Source organism: Ischnura elegans, chromosome X, assembly GCF_921293095.1.
Source record: "Ischnura elegans chromosome X, ioIscEleg1.1, whole genome shotgun sequence".
NCBI classification, from domain to species: domain Eukaryota; kingdom Metazoa; phylum Arthropoda; class Insecta; order Odonata; family Coenagrionidae; genus Ischnura; species Ischnura elegans.
Window position 1 is genome coordinate 52,658,546 of NC_060259.1, and position 26,122 is coordinate 52,684,667.

Consider the following 26,122-nt stretch of genomic DNA (forward strand, 5'->3'; position numbering starts at 1 on the left):
ATAGCCAAGTGATCAAACATTGATGTTATAGGGAGAGGGTGGTACCCCTGTGGTTGCAGAGTGGATACCTTCTGGGACTCAAGAGAACAAGATTAAAGAAGCAAAAGTGACCAAAGCACAAACTACTGCTAGTGTTATAAATGATGAAGTGCATGACCCTGGCATGGTGAGAAATAGATATTGGCTTACTAGTTAATTTAACTACATTTTAAAATTGCTGCCAATGCTCTCATTTGTTTGGTGAATAACCTGGAAATTGATATTATCCCTGTGTGTGCAAGTGTGAATGGCTTTATTTAAATTTACTATGCTGTATGGGCATATTTATCTACAATTACCAGTTCTCTGGAGTGAACTCTACCAAAATATGGTTTTTCCTAAGTACAACTACCTCTATGCTTTGCTTTTCTGCCTGTCTTTTGTGTGAATAAGCTATTGGGTGCTGCCCATTTCTTCTTTAATTTGATTTTTTTCCTTCTGTACTGTAATGCTACAGCCAGCCAGAGGCAGTGCTACCATGTTCCATAATTCCCTTAGATAATTCAGTTTTGTGCAGGTGTGAATCATGAAGAAGCACATTAACTCTTTGGAGGATACATGATGCTCCAATATAGGTCTATATTTTAGGAAGTGTATACCTTTTTACTGATGAAATAACATCTAGTATGAGTGCGTGTAAGGGTGGTAAAGAATATTATTGTGGTATCCTTGATCAATGGACTGGGATATTCAAGGTAAATCATGTAAATTTTAGCACATAAGAAGTCATTTTTGGTATTTTTCTCATTACTACTGGAAATTTTCATTTGGAGTCATTTTAAATCCCTCAAGAATCCACTGATGTAATTGGCTGAGAAAGCTCCTGATCCTCTCTCGTGATTGCTAGCATTCCCATTCCTGGTGATACTTCTTTCAGGACAGTGTGAAGAATGAATCAATTTTACCCCATTAACTGATTTCTCAAGTATCTGTCTAATTATTATGCTTTGATATGTTATGCAGCAATTCTTCCTTTGTCTTTTCCATACCTCAGATCTAGTGCTATTCAAATACAGTGGAACTTGGTTAGTATGTTCCTCCTTAGTACGTTTTCCTCCTCATTACGGCGAGATCTCTAGGCCCCGGTACCACCCGAACAAAATACAGGTAAAAGTATTTGATTTGTACGTTTGAAAAAGTTGCACTTTCCTGGTTAGAACGCTCAATTGCTTGCCGTGACGCATCCCGCAGTCCGTTCTTTAGTATCTTCTTAAGGGTTGTAAACCTCCGAATTTTATGATTTAATTTATTATTATCAGCCATTGACATTCTTACATTCATTCCACGTTTCTCTTTCTACGACCGTGATTTATCCAAATGCATTTCTCAATTCTTGTGATGTGATGAATAATAAAATGCGGCCATTTTTCGGGAATTTCTGACTATGCAAAACTGTAGCCAATGAGAAGCCCCAATTTTCCCCACCCCGAGCTTCCTCACCTTCTGTTGCCTTTGGAGTGCCACGACACTCAGCGCAAATTTTGCAAGCGGGCATTTGTTTGCTATTGCACGAGTTATCATAGCGAGGACAATGAAATTACAATTGAAATGGAGAGAAAACAAATGGTGAAGTAGATTACAACTTAAGAAAAGATTGAAATTCTCGAGGAAGTGGACCGAAAACCACTCGTAAAGCGAGTGGAATTAGCACGAAGATTAAACATTCCTGCATCCACATTAAGCACCATTGTAAGAAACCGCGAAAAAATCCTAAGTCAGTGTGACAAGAAGCGAAAGCGCGTTCATGATGGGATATTTGCAGAAATGGAAGATGTTTTTCTTAAATGGTGCAAAGAAGCAGGAAGTTCAAGTGTGCCATTCAATGGTTCCATTATTATAGAAAAGGCAATGGATTTGGCTGTGAAAATGGGCATTGAAAATTTCCATGCCTCCAATGGCTGGATCGATGGTTTTAAAAAGAGACATGGATTAGTTTACAGATGTGTGCAAGGTGAGGCAGCCAGTGCTAACCTTGATGTTGTTGATTGATTGATTGACTTTATTAAACCCACACGGAAAACACTTGCTAGTTTGAAGTCAACCCATCCTGGAAATTATGGAACCACTCATACAAGGTGAAGTTCGGAACTGATGCTATCGTGTACTGCGTACGCAGATGTCTGAAGTTTTTTGTCCTAAAGAGAAGGCAACTTACCCACTCTTTTCTAATTAGCGTAGCGCCGGATGAGCAGGTGAATTCGGATTGCTAGTAGGGAGAAACAAATATACTGAGAAGATATCCCTACATCAGTAACTCTGACAAGTGAGACTTATAGTATAACTCGTAAATTGATAACTGATAATAATCTGATATCCTGTTTTAGGAAAAAAAAATGCTGCATCAACTGCGGAGAGGCTCAGCTGCGAGGATATCGAGTTTCGCCAGAAATCACCATTGAATTTTGCCATCTATTTCCTTGCTTAAAATACTTAAATAACGTTAGAAATACCTCGTGTTTTGTCTCATTCTTTTATGAATTACGTGCACATTGCTAATATTTCTATCTAATAAAAGTACAATACCAATTGCTGAAATTCATTGTTGGACACCTTTTGGGCCAATAGGTAATTCATGCAGATTCATTTGACCTCCAGAAACAGGGAACTTTGAAGCCAGTGGGCTGAAAAAGTTCAGCAGGGGAGAACGGGAGAGGCGTGAAAAGTGTTCCTATTTTTCTCGTGTAACTTGAACGTGTGATATTTTCTTTTGAAGCTAAGGTCTTCGTAATATGATCCCTGCATGAGCTGGGACCTTTTGTTTGCTTTTGGAGAAGAGGAAAGCGACAAAAGGGGGAGGCGAGTGTTGAATGGAGGGGAATAACAGATCTTGGGAAATGCACTGATATTACTATCCCACGGCACTGAGCTCCTCCCTAAGGTAGTTCTATCTCCTGCGGAAGATTCAAACTATCTGTCTGTCATCATTACCCACATGTAACACATCGTAAACACTTCATCTCATTTTCGTCAAACGATGGATGCAGGAAAATTATATGTTGGGACCGCGATCTTCAAATGATCAACGCAGGAAAACGATGCATCGTGAATGATAGATGCCTGAAAAAATTACATAGTTTGTATGGGACTTTATTAGGGGCCAGGAACGGTGAACGATAAATACAGGAACAATAGATTGGGGTTCCACTGTATTTACTTTCCTCGTTAGCACCTTTTCCTGGTTAGTACGTTCATTTTTTGTGGTCCCTTCAGAAACCTACTGAACAAGTTCCACTGTATCTACTTAAGAGATCTCCTTGCTTTTGTTGATTGCTTATTTCAGGAGTTGTCATTAGGTTTTGTCATTTACTCACTTGGATATTGAGGTTGGTATGCAAGAATCTTTGAGAAGGAGGAGTTGAATTAACTTGTTAGGAATTCTCTGTGCAATTATTCCTGATTATCAGGTTAAAAATGAATTCATTTTGGTTCGAATTTGGTTGAGAGGAGTATATCTAGTCTTTCTTGAAAAAGGTGATTATAGCTTCCATATATGGTTTAAAAAAGGCCTATTACCTTTGCTATATATTAAAACTTGTTGTTAAGACTATTATTTTTATTAAGACTATTGTTTTTATTAGTATGCAATGTTTAAATCATATAATTTATGCCATAGTAAATCATAAATTAAACAACCCTTTTATTTAGTTTGTGAATAATATTTTAATCTTAGGATTAATGATATTTATGCCCATTTTAGAAAATATAAATAAACAATTGCAGTGTTGAAGAATTTGTTTTGGAATCCATGATATTTAAAGATTGCGTAGCAAGCATAGATGCTAAAGAAGATTTTTGTTGCTTATTTATAGTTGTGACAGCAGATAAGGCAAATATGTTTTCAGTGCCGAGCATTGCAATCAGCAAAGTTCTGCAGCTAGTGTGAAATTGATTGTATTTACTGGCATGTCTTCTTGGCAAAAATTACCTCCCAAGTATTTAATCAATTAATTAATGTGGTTTTTGAGTGTCATTTAAAAAAAATATGGGATTTAATTTCTCGCCAAATGTTATTGAGGTTAGGGTAGCAACATGGAATGAATAAACTCAACTTGACATTAGCAATAATGTATTAGAGTTTTGGGATAACTGAGAGAGAGAATGTACTGAAACATCTATTAGTATATGCAGGAAAAAATTGACTTTTAAAAAGGAAAAACAAAATAAGCTTGAGATGTCTACTAATTATATAGAAACGAAGGCCTCAGACATCATCAAGTGCTTTAAAATAAGATATAAAGTATGGCAAATATCATTTGATTTTATTTTTTGTTTCCGTGTGCCATTAATTTAGAATGTCTGTTGTAATGTTGTGTTATTCCTTTGACTTCATTTGTGGTCTGCAGTCAATGTGTGAAAAACCAGTGTCAGTATTTAAAATGAGGCCTTTATTTGATTAGTGCATTGTTGATTGTTTTGTAATACTTGAATGTGTTTTTACATTTCTTACATTCCTTAAATCTTTCTCTGAAAGCTCAGCTTTATATTTTTTTCTAAATTTTTATTTGCAACTTATTTTATGTGTAAATCTGTAAAATCTCCTTAGTTGGGGTAGTTTATTTGGTGTGAATTTCTTCAGCAATGGGAAGAATACCTTCAACTCACGTTTTCTGTAGAAGGTGGCCATCCCTTTGAATATTTTCCATTCTGAGTGCATCTTGTCAAGTTGAACTTTGTGTCTACATATAGTGATATTTCTACCCTTTGGACACTCTGAGTGTCCAAATGAATTAAGTGTGTGAAAGACCAACCAATTTTTAACCAATTTGCATCCATTGCATGTAGTCAGAAATCTCTTTAGTCCATCAATATCAAATTATAGCTATTCACAGTCATACACCACGTAAATCAAATTTCTAGTTTTAAGTAAATAAAACACAGCATAAATAAATAATGAAACAACACCGAGAATAGTTGATACATAAAGCCAAACCTAGTATCACTGAAATCACTTGAACTACACTAACCTAATTGCACTATGATAACACTTATTGCTCCATAATAGCATTAATTGCACTTCACTATCTCTAATTTAACTACACTCCCACCAATTGCACTACACTAGCTGCCGTTTTGGGCCCAGCATCCTTGCTATCGGAACAGCAAAACCACGGCAATACTCCATCTGAAAGGTAGAATACAGATAATGTCTGAAAATTGATTTAAGAGATGAAACACACTCTCAATACAATATACTATAAGACGTAGTTTATCAATTATTACAATATTTAGAACATTTGTAGTTACTGATTCTACAGCTTCCCTCTTTATAAAATGGAAAGATATCAAATTTATCGATGATGCTCTATTTACACAACATATTTACCGCCGCGGACACAAATTCGTGAACATTAAGAATATGTTCTCATTCCACGATTGCATTAGCGCATCAATCCGCAAGATACATGCATTGTGTAAACAGAAGCAGAAACATGGCAGATTAAATTGATCTCTTCACATATTGACTATTCTCCCTTGGAGTTGTTACACCACATCGATTTTCCCTCCTTGAAATCCCACGTATTTAGAAGACAAATAAAAAGCTTCCACTGTCCGCCATTGCTGGCAGGAAGTAACAGCAGCACATTTTCCTCCTCAGTGCTCCACTTTCCTCCCACGGTGAATGATAACTAATTGTTATCTCATCACCAAGATGTATAAATTAACGTCTAATAACTGAATAACTGACAATTATAATAAAAACTGGTGAAAGTTAATCAATCCCTCTTACCAACTAAAATGGTACTCACCACTGCCTTGAACATGCTTTTATTCTGGATATCCAAAGAAGCGTTCGCTTTTTTCGTTTTCTTGTAACCGGTCGTGCATCCTGGCACATTGCAAGTTCAAGAAGTGCGAACCATCGCACATCATTTCAAAAGAAAATATCATAATTTGATGAATTCCACAACTTTGCACACAAGCGTCCATTGCTTCACGTTGCAATGTAATGACTACCCTGCACGGTGAACTTTTTCAGCGTCACGAGTGGCGAAAGTGGGGAACTAATTGGTGCGAGAGTCGGAGCACAGAGCTTAAAGATTATCACAGGATTATTGTCAACTAACCTGTGTTATGTATTAATTATGGATATCACTATGAATTCTGCATACTGGTACGCTTGTTATGTTTGTGGCCAGCTTCAGGCCACGTACCAGTACGCTTGTGGATGCTAATTGGTTAAAATACACACTTTTTGTACTAATAAAAATATTTTAACGAATGATGCATGGTTGTGATGCAATAATCTGTGTGTGCCTTTATATTTTTTGTGTGTATTTGGTACAGTGAATGGCAATAATTGAATATAGTTGAAATGTTTTTTATCACCTTCAATGCTACCTGGATATTGTCTTGTATTGAAGAACATAAAGTGAATGATTTACTCTGCTTATTCTTGAAAGATCAAAATGTTCTATCCTTATTAATTAGTTTTTTAATTAATACTGCTGTGGATAAAATGCGGCTAAAGCCCCTTATAGTCAGTATGGTGCATTTGGAGAATTTAATTATAGTCAGTGATTGTTTATGTATCATAATAGCATATGATTAATGTCGAAACAAATTTGGATATAACAAGATCAAGAAGTCCCTACTGTGATGTAAGCTAGATATTAGAAGGCATATCTCTTCAGAGCGATTTAAAATAATCAGGGTCATCCATTTAATTGGTGTTGTGGAAATTTTGTACTCCAAATGCAGGGTGCAACATCAATTTCATCAACATGTCAACGTACACAATGAATGTTTCCACACTTAATAAGTTGTTAGGCATTGCTCAACTGAGTGGCTACCCGGAAGGTTGCGAAGAAGATGAAAATGGAAAGAGACTTTATAAAACCATTTTTTCTGGTCGTTATAGTCAGAAATAGTGAGAGTCCCCTCACAATTTATGATCAAATTTATATTCTCCCCTTGTTTATACAGAGACTAGTTACAAAGTTCATGAAACCAAAACTGGGTGTTTATGGATGTGGATCTTTGAAACAAAATTTTGTAGACTCCCAAAATTTTGATTGCAATTTTATTTTTTTCGTCTGCTTCATGTTTGTACCCAAAAGCCTTAGTTATGCTTAGTCTCGGCTGAGGTGTGATTTCTGATTTGTCTTGAACATACTTTTTCTATTTGTGGTAAGGAGATCTGTACCTTTCATTCATCTGCACCTTGTCATCCCTTGCCTGAGTATTCAGAGACTGGGGAGATTTATTCCCAAACAATTTGCTACTTAGCTTTAATTTACATCGTCATTATTTTTTTTAGCTTTATTATCAATATCAAATTCAGTTCTTGACTGAAAATATCCTGCAAGCCGAGAAGAATTTAGAAAACATGCTCTTTCAAAGGAAAAAAAGAAGGAAACAGGTTATTATTAATTGCCTGTATGCAGTATTATGTCGCAGTTACTTTGTCAATGCTATGAAAATTACTGCTGAATGACAGGTCACTTTAAGCAGTTCAGTCCCATGCATGTAAATGAAATTATATCATCTTATTAATGCAAACATAATCTTTCTATTTGTTAATTAATTTTTGTTTTGTTCTGTTAATGTTTAATGGGATAACATTCAGTTCAATATTTGCCCTTAATCTATGGTGCAAAAATAACATTGGGGACTGTATTTGAGCACAATTCACCTAAGTATCCTAAACGTCATCTCTGCTGTTTTAATAGCGACAAAACTTATGGCATTTTTTCTCTGCTATGTTTTTTTAAGTCAGCTTCGCTTTATTTATCATTTACATACTTAGCTTAATCATGGAAGGAATCAAGTTATGTCATAATTACTGAGCACCCTGCCAATTTAGAAGAGTTGATTCGCCGATTCGAAATGCATAGTTTTACCATAGATAAGTGATAAGTTTTACATAAACTCATGCCTCTTTTAGTTATTTACAAGAGAAAGTTATAAACCACTCTCAACTGTAGAATTTATTTGGGTAGACCTGTCGTTTTACCTTAATTCCATTTGTTTTTTAACTTAATCACTGCCTCTTTCAACTTGATTCCTAGTAACCTCCCATGCATAGACTAGAGTGGAAGTTATTTTTGCTGGAACACATTGATAGTGTGATATTATATGATGTTGCATGTGAGAATTTCCGGTAGGGCTGCGATTTTAAATATGAATGTCTCTTGTTGCTCAAACCGATACTACCATTCATCCCAATTTCTCCATTTTTATGTGCTTCTTTCCTTTCATTTTCTCTTTATCAGTATTCGTGGTATCCTGTTAGGTAGTGCTTTCAGAAATTGTGGTGAAGAAATGTTGAAGATCCACTGCACCATGGGAAAAATTACCTTGTAATGAATTCCAGCATCTCTATTGCACAGATTGCGCTTTACTTAAATGTCAGAATGTGAAGGTTAAACTTGTCTTGCTGTCAAAAAATGTCAAATCAAAGCTAATTGCTGTTATTTTTTTCAATTTCTGTAAAAATATGTTATACCTACCCTGAAATGTTGATTTTTTGTAAAATTTATTATAACCACCGAGTTATCCTTAATCTGTTGTCAGCTTAGTACTAAGTTCCTATGGAGTGGTTATTGTGCTGCTATGTGATTTTTCTTTAAGATATACAGTAGATATGTATGAGATATTTCACTTAAATGTCATAAATTGTGTAGCCTTGTTATCTAGTTGAGAAATGTTATTTGGACTATCGATTTTTCTAATTTTCCCCCCTCTTGAAAAATGTGGATAATTTTGTATGTGGATTAATGGATAGCTGTGAGAAGACTGTTTGTGTGTTGAAGCAGGTTTGTGAATTTGTGGCAATTTTTGTCAAGCTTATTGTTTGTTATTATTAAATAGCTATTACCCTAATGGTCCATCTCTTATTTTCAGTTTAGTGAGTAAAGTAAAAAGTATGTTGTAGAATTGGAAGGTCATGAGTTCAGAACTGGGTGAAACTTCTTGGCATCCCCTGTTTGAAAATCTAAATGGTGTTGTTTTCTGTTTGTCAGATTAGTGTAAATTATAAGTGGTCCAGGGAATGGAATTTTTCCCGACTGTTTATTTTTTATGCCAACAGCGTGGTATTGGGATAGTTTTACCCTCTTGCATCAAAACCAGCCTAAGACTTGAAATACTGAGTGAGTGTGTAGGTTTTCTCCATTAAAATGTGGTGGTTATGAATGAACTGAGACTTGCATTCAAGGTGTGTTCTGTGCTGAAAATGTCCGTGTCATAATGCCAGATTTTATATTTTAGTCACTGTTGATGCATTTTCTGTTTGTAAATTTGAGAAGATTAGCCAATTTACCCTTTTAATGAAGACGTCATTCATGGTCAGGGTTTAAAAATTTTTCTACCATGATTATGAAATTATTAGCTCTGGTGTACATTGTGTAATGAGTTGTGCTTTCCTTTTTTTGCATTTTAGAAATGAAACTCACTTGAAACTATGAAAGGAATCGGCTCTTGTTGTTTAGTTTTCTAATGTCAGATATTTGAAAGAAGGTGGTTCATTGTTGCAGATATTGTGTTGTCTTCATTTAATGGCAAACTTGTATATGAATTTTATTTCACAAAATTGGATTATGCTGTTATGCATGGAAAGAATTTTGTTATGTTCAGAGTGACTAGGCAGTATCTGTATGTATGTATAACTTTCATGTGACTTACAATTTATGCATTAACTTTGTAATAGATGAGTATTTAAAGTACTCAGGTTGCATTATTAATGTGATGTGAATGTTTTTTGTTAAATACAAAACTGTTTGCCATCCTACTCTCCTATATTTATTTTGCCAATGGTTGCCCTCGAGTGCTGGAACGACAATCGGCTTCCCGATTCTCTGAAGAAATCATTTCCTCTTCAGTGTGATTGAAGAAATAGGGACTTGAAGAACATTAGTTTAAATCGATTGATCTGATTGAGGTAAAGATCACCTTAATGCATTCTCTGACAAGTATAATTTTGTATAAGTAGTGGCTTTTTATTCTATTTAGTTGGAAAAATTGGCTCTCATAAGTTTCAATTGTGCTCATTTTTTTATTGTTTTTAATTTTTGTCTGAAGCCTTTTGTTCTATGGTCAGACTTTGTTCTCAATTTCTTTTCCAAGCTTCATTACCAGAAATAATCCTTTTTCTCGCTGGATTCATTTTTATTTTGTTGCTATGTATTGTGGTTCTTTCATTTTTCCAGATATCTTCAGGTTGAAGTATCATTGTGAAGAAGAGGCTTGACTTGTTAGTATTAATTTATATGCAGAAATAGTTGTCTAATGCTTTTTATTAGTGACGATTAACTTGTACTTGTAATGATTTTTATATTTACCCACTCACAGTTCATATTGTATGCATATTTTGCTGTTTTATGGCTGATATTATTACTGTCTCATTTTAGAATGTATAGAAATTACACACTTATAAACCTATCTATGCTTCTATAATTATCATCTACATTGGTGGCCTGCATTTTTTACATTATGAAAACCTATATTTTATGCATTCCTTGCCTTGTGCTTTTGGATAAATGACAAGTGATATTTCTGTTGTACTTTATGCTTCAGAAAATGCCACTGTGTCATGACGATGAGCAGATATCCGTAGTGAATTGTATTAAATTTTATAAATTAAATTAAGAATTTTGCACCTATTACCCTTGCATGTCAGGTTGGAATTAAATTCATCAATATCAACCACAACATGGAAATGGATATTGTTTTTTTTTGCAAATTTTATGTAACACAAGTGTTTTGTTATTTTCTTTGGTAGATGTGCATTTCAATTTTGATGTCTGGATGAGTACCTATGGTATTTACAAGACCACTTTTGAATATCACTCTGTATTATGTTTTGATTAAACTAACTGAAATTGTATCTGCTATTTAAATTTAAGCCGCTTATTTATATTTTGTATTCTATTAATTTTGAAAGTAGTTAGTATTTCTTAAGGAAATGCATTTAAAATTGGTATTAATCAATTTCCAGTGTTAATTTTGTATTTTTCCACTAAGCATGACTATAGCTAATCATATTTCATGTCTTACGTGTAGAGGTTGTAAATTTCTTCCTGGTAGCTAAAAAAGCATATTATAGGACCTGGAAATATTTTACATTTCCTTAGGAATGAGTAATATTTAAGTGTTTTTTAATTATTATTTTTTATTGCTCTCTGCTCTTATTTTCTTCTTTCTTGCTAATTAGATTTTTTAGTTATTCACCAATGCTGGCAAAGTCATAGATTTTTTGTAACAAGACTAACTGAACTAATTTTAGAGTAAAGCATTTTTTTGTCATGCTATTGATTTTTTTATTCAATCATTTTTCTTAACTTTCAATAGGAGCCACTGGTAAAAAGGTCCTTGGAAAGCGATGACTCTGTAAACATTAAAGAAGAAGTCTCCTCAGTGAAGAAACAAGCTGTCACGGCTGAAGTATTTGCTGAGGCAGTCAGTGAATTGAGCAATGTTCAAAGTAGGCTGAATGGGATGGAAGATAATTCTGTCAGTGGAACTGTAATTGATGCTGTTGAGCCAGATGTAAAAAACAAAGTGGAAATTTCAAATGAAAATTTGCAGATAGATAATAGGAATGCCCGCACAATGCCACTATCTGAAAACAGAGATGCACTGGCAGTTGAAAGGGGAAATTCAAGGTAAAGACTTTTTTATGAGGATTTTATTTGACCAAAAGATAAATTTTGAAGAATATTCATGCTCAACCACCAATTTTTTTCCATTTGGTCTTATTAATACAAAAATGAAATTTCAACTATGAATTAAAATTAAATTTGATACATAGTTGAGATTGGAATAGAACTGAGAGACCGTAGAAGCAATGCTAGCAATTAACGCTTTGTTATCTTTCTATCTCTATTATCTATGCTAAAAATCATTCAGCATTCCTTAAGTTGCTTCATCATTAAGTTTTCTGATTAGAATGAGGTGATGTTTGCAGGGTGTGGTAATGAATCATTTTGGATTCTGACCAGGTATTTTTATTGTTATTTCATGAAACCATAATGAAGTCTACCTCATATGATGAATTACCACTGTAATGGTTGATTTCATGTCTTAGGCTGTACTATCATGATGATTTAAACTGTTGTTGACCAATTAGTTGTTTTTCTAGACCATTTACATAATGTACCAGTAATTAGATACATGGACGTACCCAGCAGGGGGCAGGGGGGGCAACCCCCTAGAATCAAAAATAAATTTAGTTCAAAACAAAAGTTATGAACAAGTTTTCCTATTGAAGAAGAATGATATTATTATAAGACATGGAACTCAAATAAAAATCATTATTTTTTCAAGCAAATAATTATAAAAACTAATAAATTGCTGTCATAATTTCCTTACAATTTGGGTTTCACTAACCTTTTCTGTGCAAAAACGTTACAACCTGAACGACCACAGCTAGTTTTGCCCCCCCCTCCTAGTTTTGATTATGGGCATGCCCATGACTATATATCCATCATGACGTTCCTGAGTTGTCTCTTCATGGTTGAGCTAGGTCAAATAATTTTGTTTTGTATGCCTGTTCCTGGATTCTAAAGTTGATGTTGGCTTATTATTTTGCAGTCACAATGGACAATGTAATGGAAACAAAGAAGAACTGGATGGCAATATGAAACTCTTGTCAAGCTCAGAAACTCCACCGCAGCAACCTCCTCCATACTATATCGCTGCAGCTTATTCAAAGAAAGCTGCCTTTTTTAATTCAGACATTCAGTCAAGAAGTTCAATAAGCTCTTTACCTCCATTTAGTCCACCTTCTGATCGGCTAACTCCATTTCTAGACCATAAGGATCAAGTAAGGCCGTCCAGTGTGGCTTCATCTAAGTATGACTCACCTCAGCCTGCCTTCAATCATTCCAGCAATGGGAGCATGTTGACCAATTTTTCAAAGACAGGTATGGAGAAAAAGTAGTTATATTGGTATGATCACCAATTTGAACCCTGATTCAAGTTGAAAGTGGAGGTTTTATAACGCAACTGTGAAATTATACTTTGACTCTTTAAGTTCGAGCTAATGATTCAAAATCTCACTATATATGGACTGTATAATTCATGCTAGCAGAAGTGTTGGAAATGCATGTTATTTTGTGAATTTCATTGCCATATGATTTATATAAATTCATTTTTGCCTTAAACACAGTGAATGTTAAGTCTCCTAACTTGCAAATTAATCATCGTTCTCAATCTATGATAAAATAATGAAAAATGTTTGTATCTTGCTTGTCAGGCTAAAATCTAGTTTATGTCACAGTAGGCAGCAGACAACAGTCCACTATTTTGAAAAGCTTTTAAGCATAATGATTATAAGAGTGGAATAAGGCATAGACTAACAATAAGTAGCTCTAACTCACCACAGAAAATGTCACTTAAGCAGTGAGAAGAGGTTGAGTCTCAGAGTTTGGAGTTCCCTTACCTTCATGCTTTCTTTCCGCTCTTGCAGTAAACAAATCAAGGTTACAGACTAGCCCAATTTCTAGCAAAGTGGTTGAATCGTGGGAATAATTCATTTGATTTCCTGAGGGATTTCTCCAATGATGGCTTTTCAGGGACTATGACAGTGATAGCTTTGAATAGTTATTTTCTTGATCACGTGGTCATTTTTAGTGCTCATTTTCAATCAGTTTTGCTGTCCCTTCATTATAATTCAATTTTTACTGTTGTCATTCCATTGAGGGGGCAAAGGCAGCTGTGCAATTGCTCTATCCGATGACACTAATTATCTAAATAATGTTTTAAGGAAAGAAAAAGGAGTGTGCTCTATAATGGAGACAGTGATTGGAACCCCCGTTGCTGAGTCATTTCTAAAAAATGGTCATGTCAACTTATCATTTTTATGCAGTGATGTATTGAAAATAGGGATAGCAATGTGATTGTAAGACACTTCCTCTTTGCATGCAGAGGCATGCTTACAGTTGTTTTTCATAAACACCTTTGCATCGACAGTTTTCAGTTGATTTGAGTTTAAATATCTAGTAATGGAATGTTTTTTATTTTGTGTATGATAATTAATTCTTATTTATTTTATTTAGGTTTGAGAGAAGACAGCCCAGTCAAAGATGACCTGGAAGAATTGAGTGAAAGGGTAGAGGCAAGTCTAAATGAGCTGGGCATGAGTGTAGAGGAAAGATCTTTTTTGGTCCCTAATCCACATGTGGAGCAGCTCTCTGTTTTAGCCTCACCAAGTCCTAAAAGTACTCCAAGTCCTTCACCTGTTAGTCCATTACAGAATACGTCAGTTTTATCTAGATTGGAAGCAACACCGTCTCCCTCTGGAGGAAGAAAACATCCAATCTTGGATGAGATCAGGTCAGGTACCCCAGAAAAAAATGTGACTCCTGTGGCATCAAGTGTTAGTGGAGATGATCATACCTCAACTTACGAGCTATATAATCATGGTAACTCATTGGGAAGCAGCCCATCCGAGGATAAACACCATATTCCCCATGATAATTCCCCTACAACAAGTGTCCCATCTGAAAATCCACCCATGTCCCCTGCGGAGGCCATGTACAGAGTTCCTAGTGCAGCAAGCCATGAGCCTATGGAGAGAAAAGGTAGCTTTGTAGCAGAGGTGACAAATGAGTCATCTAAGACTATGACAGGCAGTAGTAAAATACCTGTATCAAAGACAAAGCTTGCTCCACGGTCTGCCAGTGAGGAAATGAGGGATGTCTCTCTTGGCAGGCCCCCAAATTTCACCCAAGACAAGCCCTCTTCAGGAACTCATCTCATAGCACCCACACCTCAACGGGTCAATGCACTGCCCACTCAAAACAATGGCCTGGATTCTGCTCAAGATTTGCCATCATCGTTGAACAACTCCTTTGGCTCCGGCAACAGTTCTGAGAGCACTAGGTATGCTTTATTTAATGGCTTATATTTGATTTTGCAGAGTTAGAAAGTTTGTGTGAATACCTTATCAGGCATCTCATGTGATGTATAAAGAGTATTGAGAGTTGATTTTATTTTTATGTTCATAAGTGATTGATATTCTGTATTTTTATTAAAATTGATGTTCAGTTTGTGGCAGCCTATAAATTTTAGCCAAAGGTAGGCTACAACTTTCACTAGAGCAGTCGGCCCAGTAACACCACTTTTAAATATGTGTACCATGTTCTGGTGCTACGAGTAACAACTCCTAACTAACTTCACACTTTTTGGTCTACTTTGTCTGGCTACATGCTGTTTCTGCTGTAATGCTTGGCAATTGTCTCAGCCCACCAGCATGCTTCCCTGTCTTCTCTTTCTTTGCCACCTATATATCTTGTGAGATATTTTGCTAGGATTAGAGTATTGTTTGCTAAGTTATTAGTATGTAGTTTGCAGAGGACAATTTGGCACTGCAAGTAAAAAAAATTGGCTGTCTGAAGAGGCCCTCAAAACTGTGAAATTGGCACTTGAAATAGGTGTTTTTAATATTGGTGTAGTACAATTCTATCAGCTCTAGAATCCGAAATTAGGCTTTACAAGGCCCTTACAATTAGAACTTGACATCCATCTTCTACTAGAGTTGTGTAATACCCTCCCAGGCGGGACTCAAACCTGTAAAATTAAGATTTACAGGTGAAGACTTTACCTGTTGCCACCCTATTTGGGTAGAAACATTGTGGTTTATTGCTAAAAAATGTAATTTCCTGATAAAATGTCTTCAACCTTGCTAATGTGTTCCCATCCAGGGTTTCTCTGTGTGATGCCTTGAGTAATGGATCATGCAGCTGACAACATTCGGTGAAGCTAGGTGAAGAAGACAAACCATTTTCCGTGTACATTTTAAAAGCTACCAAAGCTATCCCTCTAGTTTTCCCGAGTAATCAGATAGAATTATTCCATCTCACGGAAAAAAAATCAAAGCTAATGCTTAAGTGGCCCAAAAAATGTACAAAAAACTGTTTATCCCAAATTCTTGGCTAGTGGAATGTTTTTTTTTTTGGAATTCATGGCTTCAAATGGTCTTTTAAAGGAACAACCTGTGATTTTTAGAAGTACTGCAAATGCTATAGAGTATAAATTTTATCTTTACAGTGTATCTCCTTCAAGAATACCATCAGTAGGTAGTTCTCCATCTACCAGAAGCTCGCAAAGTTGGCAGCGAACTAGTCCTTTACCATCTTTTACCTCTAAGATGCCACCACCAGGCTTTTCAATGAATAAGAAGAGCAGTATACCTTCACCACTCTATGGAAATAGTAGGCCAGTCACATCTCCTCCTCCTGTACAGACTACGGAAGCTAGTTCCTCTCCTCAACCTCGTCTTGCAGCGTCAACATCACCCCATTCCAAAATTCCTCATCTTGCTGGGGTGGCTAGTCACCCAGTTGCCAGCAGCAATGGCAAGTCACCGTCAACTAAAGTTTCTGATCCAATGGATAAAAGTATGAAGAGCATGGTTAGCTCCTCCAAAATACCCATGCTTCATTCATCACGATTGGAAACATCACCTGCGACAGACATTCCGGTCAAGAGCAGAATACCAGTCAGCCCTCAAAGCAAACTTAGCCCTCCCAGTAAAAGTTGGATGTTTGGATTGCACAAGAATGCTATGGTTGTGAGTATTAGGCAGTGTTTGTATGTCCATTCTTTCTTGTCATCTAACCTCTGGGTAATGAGTTAACTTTCTTTTTTTCAGTTTCCAGTGAGCATTCACAAGAATCCTGGGTTAGGCTTCAGTATTGCTGGTGGTCATCACCCTAATGCATCTCCTGATAGGCAAGATAATGTAAGTACCAAAAGAAGTAACATCAAGGGCATGACAATAGGTGTTTTGTTGTCGCTATCATAGTCTTCAATGTGAGCTGCCATTGCTGGTGGCCGCTCTTTAAGGGTGTTAGCTACTTTGCAATAGGAATGAATTTTTAATCTCTTATGCATTGAATACATCATTCATGAGTTGACTTCTATGGCTAAATTACTGATTTCATTGATTTTAGTAGAATTGATGTGGATACAAAGGCTTACTCTTATATTTCTGGCAGTGTTACCCGGTGATAATCCGACATTATTGTATTGGGCATGGACGAGTATAATTATTGTTCTTTTTTTTCAGGGAATATTCATCACTAAAGTTCATCCCAATGGGCCAGCAAGTGGATCTCTGTTACCTGGGGATAAAATTTTGGAAGTTGATGGAATTGACTTCACAAAACTGGAGCATGACCAAGCTGTTAGCATTCTGACCCAGACTGGAAATGTTGTGCAAATGATGATCTCCCGGCATCAGTGATTTTTTATGATAACATTTAAAGTTAGTATCTGAATTCCTTGCTTAAAGTGCTAAGGTCAATGGAGTGGCGAGTAATGGGAAGAGCAAGTGCATTTTCATATAGTTTATGTGATTAAAAATATTTAGCTAAGTTTTCATGCTTATAAAAACTGTTGAAAATATTGAAGTACTTTACATTAATTAAAAAAATGTATGCACAGATGTGGAATCTAGATTAAGGCAGCATGGCATTGGAAAAAACTCAACAATACAATCTGTCCTGAATATCAATATTCCGCACACCCATATTTGGCAGTAGGGCCATTTTGTGCACCCTGTTTTTTCTGAAATTTATTCTATTATTCACTGATGGGTCTAGTTTGGATGAGGACTTATGTTTCATGCTTCCAAACTTATGGTCTGATTCCTTATTTTCACCTGAGACCACATAAATTATATAACGAAAAAATTCACTTGATTTTTACATAAGCTTATGGGTGTTCATTTGGCATCTTTTTTTATGACATAATTTTTGTATTTGACAAAATGTGTTCCTGCCACTTACATTTGGTATTATATTTTATTTTTTATTTTTATATTTTTACGAAGAAGGTATGAAGGTTGGAATGCTAATTCGTGCTCAATAATGGAATGACCAATCTATGCTAATGCTGGAATTTTAACTGTCTTATGGTTTGAAAAAGCATTCCTTGTGCAAGGAATGAAAATTATTTTTCATTATAAGGTTTATTAGTCATTGCTGGTGAATGTTGTTTTATCAGCTGTTGTAACAGTAAACTTTCATTGTTAATATTGTAGTTTTTTAATAGTTGGTTGTTGTTAAGGAAACTTCTGAAAATTGGTATTTATAACTCTGAGAGTTTCTTGCAATGATTGATGCCCAGCATAAGAAAGACTTTATTAAGTAATAATAATGTTATTTACCTTGGTGATAAGTTTTATAAATCCCTATAATGCTTTCTAGAGGAACAGAATTTGGGTTTTGAGGACTGCTACCATTTAATATGGCTTGGAAACTTTCCTTATAGAATTTAATTTAATTAACCATTTATACCCATTTCATTTCTTTGCCATCATTAATGTTTTCCTCTGCTATCCCTATAGTTCTTTACGTAAATCAAATGATATAAGATTTTACATTTATATGATGCAGCTGAAATTGCAACACAAGGGCGCTATAGGAAGAATATTTTACTCCTAATAGATAACGTGTTAGTATTTTATGCAAAATACTTAATGCATATGCATTAAAACAGGTGCTAACCGTTTAATATATACATTTTTCTTAACTGATTCATCCCTACCATCTTTTGTAGTGATGTTTTATAGGAACAAAATAATATTTTTTTAATTTGAAAAAGTACTTCTGTGAGTGAGCTCAAATGTGGGTCTTCGGTGCTGCTGAAACATGTGGCTCCAATAGAATGTTTGCTTACAGCTTTTTAACTACATGAGCACCATATTATTAATTCAACTTAACACTATTTTTTATTACCTCATTATGAAATGTGTCAGAATTAGATTCACGCAACGAATCCTGTTTTTCATTCTGATTTGGAGGTAGGCATATTTATAGCGGATTTCTGATATCAGATCCACACTAATGGCCTCTGTGGTAGCTCTCTTTTGTAGTTAGACTCAATAGGGATGTGCTTGCTATGAAAGAGTTCTACTACCTACGTCTACTAAGAGTTCTACCCATTATGTCATGGTTCTCACATTTTTTTGTTGAAATTTTCATGTGATTGTAGTCTCAACTCAGTTAAAATCTATTTAAAATCTTGTCTTTGTGTGATAATAGAATGCTCTGATTTTAATTTTTTGGCGTTTTGAAGTCTTTTAGCTCTGTTTGCTTGCTGAACCTTATTTGAAAGTATTGTTACTGGTTAAATGGTTGGGCCTTGATGAACCGGAGTATTTTTGTCCTCTGGGGCTGTCAGTTGATGAATCTTGTGGAAGCTACTTATCTCATTTTTGGATTGAATAGTATCATATGGATTTTATGGAATATCATGCTAGCTTTCTAATTTCTCGCATTCTAAACTCATTACAAGGAAATTTAATTTATGTTTCTTCTCATGCCTGTTAGGCTGTAAATCTCTAGGAATGTTAACTGAAGTCATTTTAAACACAGAATGGCTTCTTCTATTAGTAACTATAATAATGTAGAGTATTACAATTTTCTACATGGCCACAGTCTGATATGCCATTATGGTTTTTATCACCTGTATAAGTATGAAGTAGTTAATTATGAGCTTTACTTTAATCTCCGTATAGAAAAATATCATATATATATATATATTTAGATATGTAGATCAATAAAAGACAAATTATTTACTCTATTTCATGTGATTGGGGGGGGAGGGAATATGTTCCTTTAAATTTTGGCCTATATTTTATAACAGAACTTGTATATGATGAAAATGAGTCGTAAAATATTTTGAAAGTTGATTGCATCAAAGTAATTATGGAACTATTGCAAGTATATAATCTGTGATAATTTATGGGGACTGCATTTTACTGAAGTCAATATAATGTCTCAAAATATTTTTCTAAATAAAGTTCTGCAGTTTTTGAGGGTTCTCAGGTATATGTTATGTAGTACATAATAACAATAAATTTATACCTAACATGCCAAAATGAATATGCTTAGGGTTAGTAGTTAATTTTTTTTCTCAAAATTTGTCAAATAATTTTCAAGATGCATTTACCAACAGCTTGTTCGTAATACTTACTATTATTGAAATTAATTTGTAAGGTCATTGGGCTTTTCATTTTGTTCTGCCATTAACTGTCTAGTGTATTCATAATTAATGGTGGAGGGAAGATGTACATTTTTCTAAATTTCGTTGTATGAAAATTCTTTATCTGCTATTTTACATTGATTTTGCTTTGATGATAGTGGAGAATTCTGAGCGAGAGTGTTGGTTGTAATTTTTATTTTCTTATGCCTGATGGAGGTTTGATGCTTATTTTGTGGATAAATATGCTCTTACAAAAATGATATCTCGTTTGATAGATTATACAAAAGGTTTTATCTGTTTATGTAGGTCAGTGATGAACGAGTTATTCCGTCTGAGGATCAAACTGTCATGAGGTTACATTTTTAAGTCGACTAGCTGTGCAAATATTGAAGTTAGTATGTGAGATATTCTTATGTCCTTGCATTTCATTTTTGATTGAAAAGACTGTCTTTTAGGCTTGCCATCTTGAAATAAAGAAACATCTGCGGTCATCTTTTGGTCGATAGATGCAGTCTTTTGTCAGTGAGTTATTATTAAGTTTTGATATCTAACTGCAAAGTTTAACGTAATTTTTATATAAAAAATTAATCGGTTTATGTTTTGGTTTTTCAAATGATATTTTACTATCAAATAGTCAAAGTAAAATCTTTTGGATTTGGATGGCTTTTTGCAATTTTGGGTCGTTAAAATGCAATATTTTTTACAACTAATTTTCTCTTATCAATCTCTGGAAAATAAATTAGTTGATAATTGGTGGTGTGGATAACATAGGTGGACTGGCTGGCATTTTAGCTGTGAATTTTAATTGAAGTGTCAGTATTTAATGAGTAGGTGTATATACTAAGTAAAATGAATGAGCTGAGAAATGTTGTACTATTGTGGGAAGAATTTTTGCATTTATGTAACTGTAATGATTCATCTCTTGTAAGTCATTTGTCATATAGAGGCATCTTTGAAGAAGTGTGAAAACTACCCCAATTAGTTTCCTTAATGATTTAAATTCGTATAATTGTAGCTTTAGCTATCTCCAGACTTGACCATTATTGTTAGATTGAGGGCATGTTTTTGCTATCATCTCTGAGATGAGAATCTTCTTTAAGGACTCAGGTGGAATCCAATTCAAGGATTAGTTGCCCTTTAGCCTTTAGGCATCTAGTATATGAAATGGTGATAAACTGATCGTTGATGTCACTGTCAAGTTATTGTATTGTAAGCTCAGATTTTTCACTTCGAGTACCTCCACTATCAAGTATATTGGGTCTCTTGTATTAATCAAGTTTTTTCTCGTTCTTATGCATTAATATATGTGCATAATTTTGGACCTTAGTTTCATCACTATTGATTGTTTATTGAAATTTTGGAATTGTTCAATTTTTGATAATCATGCAGTGAATGGCAGTGGGGGCTTGTCTGGTGGAGTGAAGTGCCACTTATGAAGAGAAAATATCAAATAATTAGCTTTCATGCAATTTGGAAAATTCGATAATCAAAAGTTTTTCAAATAGTCATGTTGAAGCTGATGGTATTATGGTCATGCTCAGGTGACAGAGGGGAAAGTAGAGTGATGATTGGCTGAAAAGTATCATTGGTTGATTTCCAGGGTGCTTCCCTTTCATAGTGCCCATTTTCCAAGCCTGTACCTGCTAGGATTCCCTGTGTTCAATCAGCCAGTATGAATCACTCCATTCGCTACATTTAAATGTGTGTGCGTTTTCTGCTGTAACATCGACAACCGTATGTTCTTTACTGAGATGTAGTTTGTTGTTTTTTTGAAACTTGATTTGCTAGATGGAAGGATAAGAAGGATTGGGAGGACCTTAGGACAAAATGAAAAACCTATACTTCAACAGGACTTAAATCTCTAAAAATTTGTGCGCAGCAATCATAAAATTGGATCCAGCCTAATCCAGGCTTTGTCAACGGATATTATTCTCAGTATTCTTTCTGGTTGAGTTGGTCCCTAATTAACTACGCTTTGAGGTCGCAATCATTCCTCACCATTAGGGTGAAATATATGTTACTGTTTGGTAAGCGATTTTGGGTGGATTTGGAAGAATGGAGTTCAAATTATTTTTACTTGTCATTTTCAGGAGTCACTGCATGAAGTCCTTTGTCTTCCACTCTTAATTGTCCAATGCAGACTGCATCATGGGGGATAATGATTATGTCCCTGGATGCAAAAGATATGAAAATTTGAAAAAGTACACCTTATGCTGTAGCTCTCAAAACCCGACTATTGAAATTAACTCACCCTACAAATGCCATCATTATGCTAGTTATGATTATATAATTTCCATGAGATAGTGCGTACATGATATTGCATTAGTTTTAATTTTTCCGTGAAAAGGTAGGATATCATCATTGGAGAGTAAAATTACCATTAAAATTTAGTTATTTTAATAATGTGTAAGGAAGAAAGAATCTTGTACCATAAAGGGAGTTTGCCAGTCCAGCACTTCACCCCCTTGAAAGACCACGAGCTGCCACTGGGAAATTAATGTATCTGATTAATCATTAATTTTGAATAGACCATATTGAGAGTGTACAGGCATACTTAGACCCATGAACAGGCTTAGCTTACCAAGCATATAATGCTACACGTATGAGTGACCTTAGCTTGTGCTGTTTTTATGTATTGAGCCGTTCTAATATTTGTGAATGGCAAATGTGATTCATTGCATTTTTTCTACTTTATATCATTGATCTCTCCCATTGCATCGCATTTATATATTAGGTGCAAATTTTATTTCTGAGAGCATTTTTTCAATCAATGTCATCATATCATGCCATATTGGACGTGAAATTATGCTGATGTTAATGATTTTCAGTAATATTTATTCCCCACGAGTGCATATTTAGGTGTCTTTTTTATAATTTGTATGAAATATTTTAAATTCCACTTTTATTTAATGCTTAACACAAAGTTTACGTAGTATGCATAATTCCAGTGATTGTAAAAATTTTATATTTCCTTTATTCGAAAGGAATTGGCGTATTTCTTAAGGACCTTGAAAAAAATTGTATTACTATCTTTAAGTAGTGTTGGATACCTGGTCCTTGCTTTCAGGAGTTTAAAAGCATTTCATGTCACTCATCTCTACACTTATAGTAAGATACGTTATATATTATTTGTTTTATGATATCTTCTATTTCAGTATTTACGAAAAAAATTAGCATCTACATTTTGTTATTTTTTTGCTTCCGATATTTTATTGATTGGAGGTGCCATTAATGAGAAAAGAAATTGGTGCATAAGCAATTCTGTCTTAAATCATTGTACTTCTCAGATTTTTCCATAATGCACTAGAATTAAATAGCTATTCTGAAAATTGGTGAAAGAGTCTTCGGTTAAGCATGAAGTGACTGTTAACGTTGTACTTCATTTTTGTCGGTTGGAGCTCTTTTTTGCCTCACTTCACATTGAAAAGGAAGTCATTGTGGGTGTGCAGCATTTTTTTTATTCAAGTGAAATGTTAGAACGTGAAAATGGTTCGAATAATAGATTGTAAGTATTCCTAACACCTAGTTGTTTTTCATTTACAAATATTCTTGAAATGCATTTTTAAAGTATTTTATCATTCGGAAGCTATTATTTATTACATTAAATACTTTAAGGTGAATGTGGTACAATACACATCGATTTTCTGAACCTGTACATATGATTTGTCAGATAGTTACTGGGGGGGCTGCTTTCTGACTGGGGATCCTTCTAACTTGCTTCAAATTATTTTTTTACTTGTTCTATCACTCTGATTTTCTTTATTCACAGCAAGAATACCAAAGGTTAGCTTTTATTGTAGCACATAATGCCACCCTTTCCTCTTTTATTCCATTGGTTGACATGGCTGTAGAGATGCAGTTGTTTTATGTCATTCCATGGCAAAGATAGTATACATTCTTTGCTAGCTGCAATTTTTGTACATGTATCTACTATGTAAACGGGCTAAATGTATATGAATTGTTTCATGTTGACATTTGTGTACCTCAATGTGCATTCACCCTATGGCACCATTGGAACGTAATGTGCTCAATAATTGTGCCCAATGCTGGTGGTTCTTAATGCTTAGAGATAAAAGAGTCATAATTATGCATTTATAAATGGGTCTGTTCTAACATGGCTTGCATATTATTTTATTATACCAAAAATGCTAATATTTGCTAATGTTTTATATCTATGCACAAAGTTAATTCATATTTGTCTGAAATTTTGATTTCTTTTTTCATTTTTTCGGTGAATATAAAAGTAGATAAAAAAGCCATTAGTTCTGCATTCCTCTTTGTGATTGTGAATTTGATAAAGGTGGCTCAATGAGAGAACTGTGAAATTTTACATTCCAAAAAGTGTTCCTGTTAATAGAATTTATGATGTCTTTTTTTACATGATGATTTTTATAAAGGAAGCTCAGGATGACAATTTGTTGATATTGTGACAGCTGCTATGTCATGGCTTGTCATGGAGTTATGGTTTATGGCATTAGAAAGAAGCTTTTAATTATAGCCTAATTGAAGTGAAAAAAATACCATGTTATGAATTAGAATTTCATAAATATTTATTTTTTTAATGCTGACGATTGTACTCGTTCAGGGGCAACTTTTGAATGTGTTCTTATTGGCATATTTTTAACGTATAATTTCTCCCCGGCTGCTAAGTGATTGCGCTTTATATTTTTGAATTTAACTGTCCAAAATAATTTCATGCTGTTATAAAGAAAGACGTATGATTTATTATGCTACTTCCCTTCTTATTGTTAAGGCAATTTTCTTTAATGCCATGTGTTAAATTATATGTCTGGCATTATTCTCCTTGTTGTTGAACCTGTTTTAGCTGCTTTTTATTCCGTTAACCTTGTGCCTATTACATGACCACAGGGAATGATTTGGTTTAATAATTTTATTGGATCAGAGGTGTATTTGTAAATTCATATGCATTTACTCATTCCTAAAACATCATGTTAACCAAGTTAAATTTTTATGTGCAATACCAAGTGTGGAGAAAACTGTCACAAAATCTTCTATTGCTACAAATAAAGGATGATGGATTACTTTGGCTTAATTTATTAGTTTCCTCCAGCAAGCCAGCATCGCTTTGGATCTAATATAAAAAATAAATATGTAATAATTAAGCATCAAATTTGGTTTATTTCAGAATTTTTTACAAGGAAAAGATAGTGCTGCACCTATGCAGGTGCTATTACTTAGTGATGGGATGATTACATATTTTTACCATATTTTGATCCTAATTCTTTTATTTTGATGCCATCCATTGCTTAAAGAATGCATGTGCTCATTCAGACGGCAACAATATATTAAGTATCACTCCATGAATGAGCTTTTATCACGAGTAAGAATGTACTTCCATGGCAGAATATCCCTGGGAGGAGTGGTTAAGACTGAAAAAGTAGATCCTCTATTGCAAAAATATGATTATTATAAGAAAATGCAAGTCGAACTTCTTATGAAAATTATTAAGGTGTTATGCTCATGTGAGCTTAAGGCTTCAAATTTCATATATTTTTTGGGAGCTCTGTTGTCTATAATCTCATGGTCTCAAAAATTCAGTTTTTTGCCTTTTGAGATCCCCAATTCTGAGTGGGATTCCAGGCCTATAATTGGTCACTTCACAAATTGGTCAACCTATCACTGCTATCCTAGTCTTCATAAAGCAGTCTTCTTTTTGACGACAGTCTTTTAAACTTCCTATCATTTGTTGTAATATTTATGCATAAAATCATTTAGTTCTTCAGTGAAATTGAACATGGTATTCAATTATTGTAGAGGAATTTTGAAATCCTCAAAAGCCTTTTATAGTAATTTCTTCAGCTTTGTAGAGTAAATTTCCTGAAAAATGAAATGATATCATGAATTTTTTTAGTACCCGAAAAGTTCAGGAATATGTATGAGCATTGCATATGAGTATGTATCTATATCATATATTTATATATATGTGTGCGTGCATTGCAAGCACCACATTAAAAGTCGCAGGTTTGAATTGAGCCAAAAAATTGCATTAAAGAAAAAGACCCAAATCTCCCATTAATTGCAGTTATATCCATGCTTTAGTTAAGAGTGAAAGGATTATAGGAAGCTGTAGACCTTAAGGGAATTATTAACTGAGCAGTGTAAGATTGTATGCATCAATTTCACAAAAACC

General features: G+C 34.5%; 1 protein-coding gene across 3 annotated transcripts in view; it reads left to right on the forward strand.

Annotated features, from left to right (window-relative positions):
• Nucleotides 1-25,013, forward strand: part of LOC124170476 (erbin-like) — a 62,082-nt gene extending 37,069 nt beyond the window's left edge. For 2 of the 3 annotated variants that reach the window (XM_046549197.1, XM_046549198.1), the window contains exons 10-16: nucleotides 32-166; nucleotides 11,329-11,642; nucleotides 12,571-12,902; nucleotides 14,037-14,862; nucleotides 16,030-16,552; nucleotides 16,634-16,723; nucleotides 17,051-25,013. In XM_046549197.1, coding sequence (XP_046405153.1) covers nucleotides 32-166; nucleotides 11,329-11,642; nucleotides 12,571-12,902; nucleotides 14,037-14,862; nucleotides 16,030-16,552; nucleotides 16,634-16,723; nucleotides 17,051-17,227 — 2,397 coding nt within the window. In that variant the 3' untranslated portion in view covers nucleotides 17,228-25,013. The remainder of the gene's footprint in view (nucleotides 1-31; nucleotides 167-11,328; nucleotides 11,643-12,570; nucleotides 12,903-14,036; nucleotides 14,863-16,029; nucleotides 16,553-16,633; nucleotides 16,724-17,050) is intronic. The other variant, XM_046549199.1, reaches the window with a different exon arrangement.
• Nucleotides 25,014-26,122: the final 1,109 nt, after the last annotated feature.